This window comes from Rhagoletis zephyria, unplaced genomic scaffold (assembly GCF_001687245.7).
Source record: "Rhagoletis zephyria isolate East Lansing unplaced genomic scaffold, Rhagoletis_zephyria_1.1 Rzeph_scaffold_14464, whole genome shotgun sequence".
Taxonomy (NCBI): domain Eukaryota; kingdom Metazoa; phylum Arthropoda; class Insecta; order Diptera; family Tephritidae; genus Rhagoletis; species Rhagoletis zephyria.
In genome coordinates, this window is record NW_016171533.1 from 4055 (window position 1) to 13158 (window position 9104).

General features: G+C 36.5%; 1 protein-coding gene across 1 annotated transcript in view; it reads right to left on the reverse strand.

The window, feature by feature from the left end:
• Positions 1-1774: 1774 nt before the first annotated feature.
• LOC108378580 (alpha-2B adrenergic receptor-like) overlaps positions 1775-9104 on the reverse strand; it is an 8136-nt gene continuing 806 nt past the window's right edge. Inside the window, exons 2-3 of the mRNA XM_017634878.1 lie at positions 7946-8104; positions 1775-3062 (exon numbers count right to left, since the gene is read on the reverse strand). Coding sequence (XP_017490367.1) covers positions 1902-3062; positions 7946-8104 — 1320 coding nt within the window. The 3' untranslated portion in view covers positions 1775-1901. The remainder of the gene's footprint in view (positions 3063-7945; positions 8105-9104) is intronic.

The following is a 9104-nucleotide window of genomic DNA, read 5'->3' on the forward strand; positions in this document are numbered from 1 at the left end:
CATTTCATAGTAAACTTCTTTTGCAGGATGTATTGAGGATCACAAGAACAACAACGATGTTACTCTGTGAAAAAAGTTTGTAGTTTTTGAAAAATATTACAACGGTTATTTTCGGTCCCTTAAAAATAGCGTTTTAGCTTGGTGTACCTCTAGAGAAGCAAAATACGCCTCTTTTAGATAGCCTACGTTTAATTTCCTAATGCAACATTGCCCCGCAACTTCCAGTTTCGTACTCACCACTCTGCGGATGAGCAGTTGGTGTACGAGTTCAACAAAGCACCCGTCTATCCCGAGAGTAATCATGGCGGAGAAATCTTGCTACCCTCAAAGGATGCTACAAAGATTTATTAACTTACTTAAAGTGATCGCTCAGTTAATGAAAACCTGGCTCCACCTTTACGAGTAGAAGAGGCTGGATGTTCTTTGGATAGAAGTGTCGAGTTGGAAGAGGGTTATAGTCATTCTGAGCGTTGTCCTCTTCAGTGATTTTATGTAGTAAAAGTCACCGCAGTCCCAAAATTCGCAGACTCTACCTGTTCCTGATACAAATATTTAAGTTTGAAACGCAATTCCGGCAACTGTCAAAAATCTTGATTACTCGAGTAATTGTTTAACCGAATAATTGATTAACCAACTTGCTCGAGTAATCGAGTAATCGCATTGCCCTACAATAAAGTCCAAAAATGAAAAGAGAATTAAATACATTACAAAAAAATTCAATGAAATGAAGAAAACAAATCCCGCTACCTGAACATTCCATCCTCGGATCTCTCGAATGGCACGCCAGTAATTTGCCCGCTCGGCCATTGCGACCGTTAGAGCAGCGCAAGCAAACTGATATACATGCTCAAGTTTTTCACCATGTAAGCTGACAAAGGAGATGTGAAATCATCCAAACTATCTTGCCTACTGTCCTTCAATTGTCTTGCAAAATAGACTTGCATCTATCCACTTGCAGGCCAGAGTTAACCTCCTTCCACAGCTTGGAGATATGGCAGAGCTTAAGAGAGGGTGGGATTACGAACTGCGAAGTAACTCCAGTGGATTTTGTTATAAAATATATCACATGTGAATATGTATATAGCGAAGTGTGTATCTAGAAGTAATTTACTTATTAGCCTTTGTTGATGAATTACAAAAAATATCTATGTATATGCCTCAAGCGTTGTAGTATTGAAAATGTTGGAAAATAAAGAAAATATTTAACTGAGCTTAGCAGTCGTAGGTAAATATTGCCTCTGGTTTTAAAATGTGCAAAGTTATGACTCGCTGCAAGTAGACAATTTTTATTTCAAATAGTAGGCATAGAACAACTAAGATTTGGCATAAAAAGCCGATCGACGAAAGAGAAACTAAGAAATCAAATCGCAAAACTATTTAATTGGAAAGCAATATGAATTACCCATTGGTTTCACAGCCGTTCATTGCTTTAAAATGAGCACTAATTTTATTTTGTCAACAATTTTCGTAACGATTATACACAATAATGAAATAACGTTTATGTGCAGTCAATGGAGAGTTGCATATTCCAATTTAAAAATATTGCAATAACCGAATTTAATTGAACGCGAAAATACATANCAAAAAAAAAAAACATTTGAAATTACCATTGCAAGTACTGGACTATAGATTTTTTTTAAAGACGATCCTAGTCTATACCTTTCCTTCATTCAGAGTAAATGGGTATTGGACAAATATATATATTTGGAGTTGTTCTTTTCCATTTCCATTTCCGCTTCCAGTTTTCGTTTCTTTTTTTTTTAGCGCACAAAAGCAAATAACCAAATCTATCGCCTATAATGGTACATGCCATAACCAATGGGTGTGCTGCCCATGGCACGTTCGGTGGCCTTCTCAATGCTCGCATGAACGCACCGATAACAGCACACATAGGCCAAACATCACTTGAATAGTATACGCCGAAAGGCGCGCCTAAAGTCCTTGTTGAAGATGGTGTAAATGGCCGGATTCAAGGCGGAGTTCATGTAGCCCAGCCAGAAAGCGATCGCGAACGCCGAATCCGGTATGTCGCAATAGCTGCCACAGGCCGGTACCAGGATGTAGAGGAAGAAGAACGGCAACCAGCAGGCTATAAAACTGCCCATAATTAGACCCAATATAAGTGTGGCACGCTTCTCTTTTTTGCGAGCGATGCGCCGCTTCTCCTTTTCGGGATCGCGTGGTTTTTGCACCTTTGGTATGGCCGGTTCCAGTTCGGCTTTTACCACTTCGGAGGGTTTCAATGTTTTCGATGTCGCCACCGCTGTGGCAGTCGCCTTTGCTTCGTTTCGTCGCGCTTGGTTTGCCGCTTTGCGTCCGAAGATCGGTTGGCACAGTCTAAACTTCAGCGGCTTTACCACTGCGCAACGACTTACCACACCCGAATCGGAGCTGGATGGATCGAATTCGCTAACCATATCGGTGTCAATACCTACCGAGAGTGCGCGACATCGGCCTGCTATAGGAGAGACGCGTAACTCATTTGGTGATGCGCCTGCTGTCGCCGCCGCTGCGCCACCACTCGCGTTCGGTGTCATTAGCGTCGCGCCGGTGGACATGGCATTGGAGGCTCCTGTGGCAGTTGTTGTTGGCGCCGTCCCACTAGTCACGCCATCAGTGCCGATGGGCGTGGCACTATCATTGTTATTATTGTTGGAAGCTGGTGAATTGGACGTAGCTGCAGCGGCCATTGACGGTGGCACGGGCACATTTAGGGCGCCGCGGCTCGTCGCTATTGTACTCACCTTCAGTGTTTCCCGGTCCGTCGCGGACAGCGTGCAGTTTGGTGAACCAGGCGTGAGCATGCTGAGCGGGGACGGTACATTTGAGTTGCCATTCGGATAGACGAGTGGATGCGGCTCCATGTCGGCTGCCTCCGATGTGGAAATGTCCGACGCGAGATCGCACGTCACTGTGGGTATCTGCATTGGCAGCGAGGCGCTATTCGGTGGTGTTTCAATGGTGGCTATTTGACGCTGCTGATTCATTTGCAGCGCGCTAATGGCGCTCGACGACGGCATTGGAATGGTGCCCTTCTTGCCGATGGTGGTGAAGCTGGTGACCTGCAGGAGAATGGAAATTCAAATAAGTTTTTTTTGGAACAAAAGAGTAGATATGTATATTTGAGTGCATCACCAAAAAAAGTTGCGGTTTTTCCGGCGGGATTGCAAAATTTATTATATTTTAAGACGTTCGCCATAAAATTTCGAAAAATATTTTGGCGCGTATCTTAATATATAATAGATTTTATAATTCCAATTTAAAAACAGTACCGATTTTTATTTTTTTTTGTTTGTATGGAGAGTGAGTCAGTCTAGTGCGCATATGTGTTTTTTGCTTTTTTGTATAAACCAGGGCATGCTTATTTGCACAATGTGGTACAAATAACGATTCCATATCTAGAACGTGCTTAGGGGTTATCACGAAACTAAGTGAGTGAGTGCTCCAAACCATTCATAGAATAACAAAAAAATAAAAAATTAAAAAAATAGATGAAATTCATTTTGATTGTCGAGTAAACAACCATTACATGCTACTGCGTGTGACCTCAAGAGAAATCACATTTCAATAACACTGTGCTCGATAAATTTTCTTTTGGGCATCGGTGGTTCACAAGTGGTAAATAAATATAATTCGAGTACGCTAATTGCATTGATCATAGTGTTGGTTTGGCTCTAGTTTTCGAGTTATTCGCATTTAAAATTTTCATCAACAAGACCCCAAAAAATACTTACTTTTTATATTTTAACTATTTATTCAATATTTAGGTACAATAAAAATTCAATACATATATATTCGTATGTGTTTGTAGTCGTTCTAAATCTTTTTAATTTGATAGCCATATTGAAATATTTGTTTAATTTGATCAATTTTACTGAGTTTAAGAATTTCAAACAGGTGGAAAATTTTCTCTAAATTTCTTTTCAACTGAATACCTTCTTAAACTTCTTTGGCATGATACCCATAATGTAATATTTCATTTGTATTATCAATTTCAAAATATTTCAAACTGGTGGCAACACTCGAAGCTTTTTTGTTACAAATGAGCCTGGTATTACACCGAACAATAAAAAAAAAAAATATTCGAATCAGTTCAATCGTAACTCGAAAACTATAACCAAACCAGAAAAACGATTGTGATGACCGAAACAAACGTAATCGAATTATGTTTACCACAACAACCTACCTGACCTAACAATGTTCAAATTTTCGACTAGCACAGTGTAATCGGCGGCGGCAGCGCTGAAAGAAAATCGTTAGGAAATTATTTGGAATCGTAAAACACCAACGAAAAAATCAAGCGTGCCGTGCATGCTTAAGTGAGCATTTCCACGAAAATGATTGAAACCTAAATTTCAATAACACTAAATACCTATTCAAACAATTTCATGTTTGCTTTGACATTTCAACACATTTCACCTGTTTTGCATTGTTTTTATGTCCACACTTGCATTCATACACATATGTATGTATATGCCTGAAACGCAAAAAGACGTAACATCGTACTTGAAATGGAAAAAGTCGTGACTAATATTTTAATTTTTTTCATAAAATGTTGTGGGGATTTCTGCATTTTCAACGTTGATGTGTGTTACGTCTTTTTGCATTTGAGGTGACCATACATATGTATGTAGATATGTATGCGTGCAAATTTTTTCATGAATATGTAACACGGCTCAATACAGATAATGAACTGCAAAAACATAAATTGGAAATCCATTTTACAACGATTGTATGCTTCATTTTGCAAATTCATTAATAATCGGCGCGATACGCGAATACGACAACGAAACTTCGGCGCAAACGTGTCCCCAGCGGCTTCGAAAGCAATAATGAGAATATGTCAAACATTGTACAAATGTACGGAATTGGAAAATTCTCAATTACAATATTGGTTTTGTGTTTTTTCCAATTTTTTCGCTTTAGTCGTTTCCATAATTTTTTATTTTTTTTTTTGGTTGTACATAGCTGTAATTGACATATTACTGCGCTCGCTAGCTCATCTATCAGCGTTATTCGAGTATGAGTGAGTGCGCCAAAGTGGCACGTACATACGTCATTTTTCATTGCTCGCATTTCGTAACATTTAAATGAGCTAAAATATGAGCATCATGAGGAATAATAATGAATTGAGCTCGTTACACACGGGTTTCAACTAACAGCGCGACAAGCAACCAGAATGCCAAGCGCAACACATCCTGCTGCTCCACATCCAAAACGAGTTCAGTGCGCTCCTTTTAAGGCATTTTGGATTCAACGTACTCATTTATAATTTTCGTGACACATATGTACATACATACAATATGTATGTATATTCTAGATGTCGATTATGTAGTATTTACACATGTATGTGTATATATGAAATCGCTCTTTGGCAGAACACAAAAAAGGTTAATTAAAATCTAGCCATTACTCAAATGCATTAATTGATTACCACTGTTTATCTGATATTTTAAATCTGCTTACCTAAGTAAATTTGAAATCAGTTTAAGCTGGGATTCTGTTACTAAATTTTGCAATTAGCCACGTTTAATCAGTTTTCTTTATGTTGGTTCTAATCTGCTGTCATTCATTTAAGTAGCTTTTCAGCTGCAAATGTGTTAATTTATGTTTAGCTTTAGCAGTAGTAATGTCATTTTAAGAACACTTACAGCTTTTCTAATTCCAGTAATTAGTCCGAATTAGTAGAGTATTAAAGTGCTAAGTAACAAATCAGCTATAATATTGCAGTGGTATGACAACACAAAAATTCATTTAGAAATGACGGCGTTCGGAAATATGCAGTTAATATTTTAATATGTCTCAACGCTGGTAATTTTATATCAGCGAGGACTCTACTGGGAAATACAGACATATACAGACATATGTACATGTCAGTTTGTTACTTATGCCCTCATTTGACTGAATTATTCTTAGTCTGTGTCTGCAAACTAAGCTTGACAAGGGATGGCGGAAATTCGTTTCAAAATAAATCACATATATACTACTTTATTCATGTACGTATGTAACTGAGAGTGTGCCAATAAAAATTTAAAAAATCGAATCTTAGTTTTGGCAAGAAGAATATTTTCACCGTTTTTTTTAACATTTGGAAGTATCTTAACTAATTAACTAGCTGAGATTATTTGTAATGTAAATTTTATTAGAAATGTTGAAATATGCATAGCTATTTAAAAATTTATAATAATTCACCTCATTAATTTTTCTCTTCTTAACCGATTAAAAAAAGGAGGATGTTATCTGTACGTCGGACGATTTTTTTATAATAATAATTATTTTTTTTTCAGAGGTGGTTCTAGCCTAATTGGGCTTAGATCCGATTATGGGATCATGAAGAAATTAACGGTACTCTTAAAGTTTTACACGGGAACTGCATTCGTTTTTGTTTTTTTGCTAAAAAATTACTTGTTTATTTAAACAATTGTCTTAGAGGGTCTTCTGCGAATCGATAAATTGTTTTAGCGATGATTTTATTTTTGTTTTTTTTTNATATAAACTTAAATTTCAAGTACAAGCTAAGTAGAAAATATTAGAAGAAAGTAATTATTTTACCATTTTTTTTTAAGTAAATGATCGATATGATTGAGTAAAATATATATTAAATTTTCTGTTACAATTTATTTTTTGTACAGCAAAGAAGTACCAATCATTTGTTTATAAACATATCGAGTAACAATCAGCAGTTTACCAAAACTGTGGAAATGGACGTGAAGACCCCTTAAGGGATTATGGATTATGCAACACCCCCAGCCCCTACCTACGTACGCCTATGGCAGCGATAGATATTCTGCATGCTGCCATTTTTTTTTTTTTTATTTCGTTATACACTCTTGAAACTTTACAGATATGTTGTATTTGATGCCAACGTCTATTGCCTCCAATATGAACATTCTGTTTGAAAACTTTTCAAAGTTATTCAAAAAAGAAACAATTGTGATTGTCCTAACTTTGGTGAAGGTGAATATAAACACCTGATCGTCGGTCAAATTAATTCAGTGATCCTTACATAACCACGACTCTTTTTCTATCTACAGCAAAACCTACATCTCCATAATATGGAACCATCGACATTAAATGCACTTTCAACACTTTTTCTGAATTTAAATGCTGGCTAAATGGAGTGGCGACACGCACCTCTAATCACGCGGCCACAGCTGCCACAAAAAATAAACAATATTCCAATTAGACGTTCGCCAATGGCCTTTCCCGATCAAAAAGTGAATATCCCATATTGCAAAAACAAAAAAAAAACTCCATTTAGTGGAAAACGCCGAACCACAAGAGCTTTTAAAAATCACTGAATGCAGAGAATTACAAACAGACGGACACGAATGCCGCTAATATTTATAACTCGCCGAATTTTGTATGCAATTTCGGTGTTGCTGTTGCTCTTAGCTCGTCAGATTTGTTTCATCAATGCTGTTGGCTTTTCTAAAAGACCGCTTCCAGCAACAACGCGAAGCACCATATGCATCGTTTAAAACGGCTGTTTGTTCTTCAGCGAATTGACAATATGTAGGATAAATCCATTGCCCACACACATACATACATAGGTACATATTGCACATTCATCTGATAGTGGCAATTGGAAATGCCAGCAATTGCAGCCGATGGCAATGCAGCGCAATGGTAAACTTATTGTACCAGATATTCCTGTAAATCAGCAATAATCGCTGCAAATGAGTTCTGCACCTCCAAGCATAGGCATTTTTTTTCCACATGTAGTTGTGTGAGTGAGAGTTTCAGCAAAAATCATTGCATGCCTACACGAGTGCTGTTGCTGGCAGCAAAAATCACAAACAAAAACCATACACGTTACTTCCAAGGATATTGACATATGATTCGCGTGCACTAGCTGACATATACAGAAAATGTATCCTTTGTTTTTTTTTTTGTAAAAATATGAAAAAATACATATGTACGTATATACTTCTCTAATGCTCACCTGTTCGTTGTTCGTTTTACGTGGATGCTTCTTAATGCCGCGTCTCGCTCTCGCTTTGGCAGCAAAATAAATTCGTATGTAGACAAAAACCATTATGCAGCTGGGCAAGTAAAAGGAGCCTAACGCCGAGTATAACACGTAGCCGATGTCTTCGCTTAGCTGAAAATAAAAATGGGTGCAATAAGCTATTAGATGAAAGGTCTTAGCAGTAGTAGGTTGGAAGGAATATTTGCATGACAAAATATCTGGCAAAAAAAAAATATATGTACTGTTACAAGGACAAACAACAGAGCCTATATATATATGATGCATTCATAAAAAAAAAAACAGCCTGCAAAAGTATCAATGCACCAGGTACAGTGTGCCTAAAAGAAATGTAGAATTTTTTTCGTAATAAATGAAAATACAAACGATCTAATGCTTTTAAATTTTTTTGTATAAAATATATAAAATATATATATGTATATGTACATATATTATTGTATTATTGATAAATGTATATGAATTCTCAATACATATGATATTTGACTGCATACATATATAAAATTCAACCACAACACATAAAAAGGTTAAAAATATTAGCAGTTTGAAAATTTGACCTGCTATCACAAAGTCGGCTTATTTATTCACCAAAAATTCGCTTTTTTATGCTTCGAGTATTCAATGAATGCTATTTATGTAAGAGGTATCATATAAAAATGTATGTATGTATGCATGCGATGCACCAAACCAATCCATTTTTTTTTATATAAATTACCAGCATTCAGATTAACTTTCTGTCGTACAATGTTCATAGAAAATTTTAGAGTTTTATAAACCTTTAGCCTTTCTAGGAAAATTGCACAAAATCAAAAGACATTTATCAAAAGGCGGAAAAACCATAACCGAATAACTGCAATCATAAATAAAAATAAATTTTACTGACCCACTTACGAAGACAAAATATTAGTTTTCTGCAGGGAAGAATACGTTTGCGCGAATTTCTTCTTTAGTTTCTTCTTACCAGCCACGTAGGCGAATAAAGCATTGCATTTGCACCAAAAATTTTTTTGCTTGGCGGAAAATATTTAAAATGGGTAAATGGCGTAAATCTTTTAAAATATTGCATATATAAAAATTGGAAAGCATAAGGATTCATACACAAGTAGTAATGTATTTA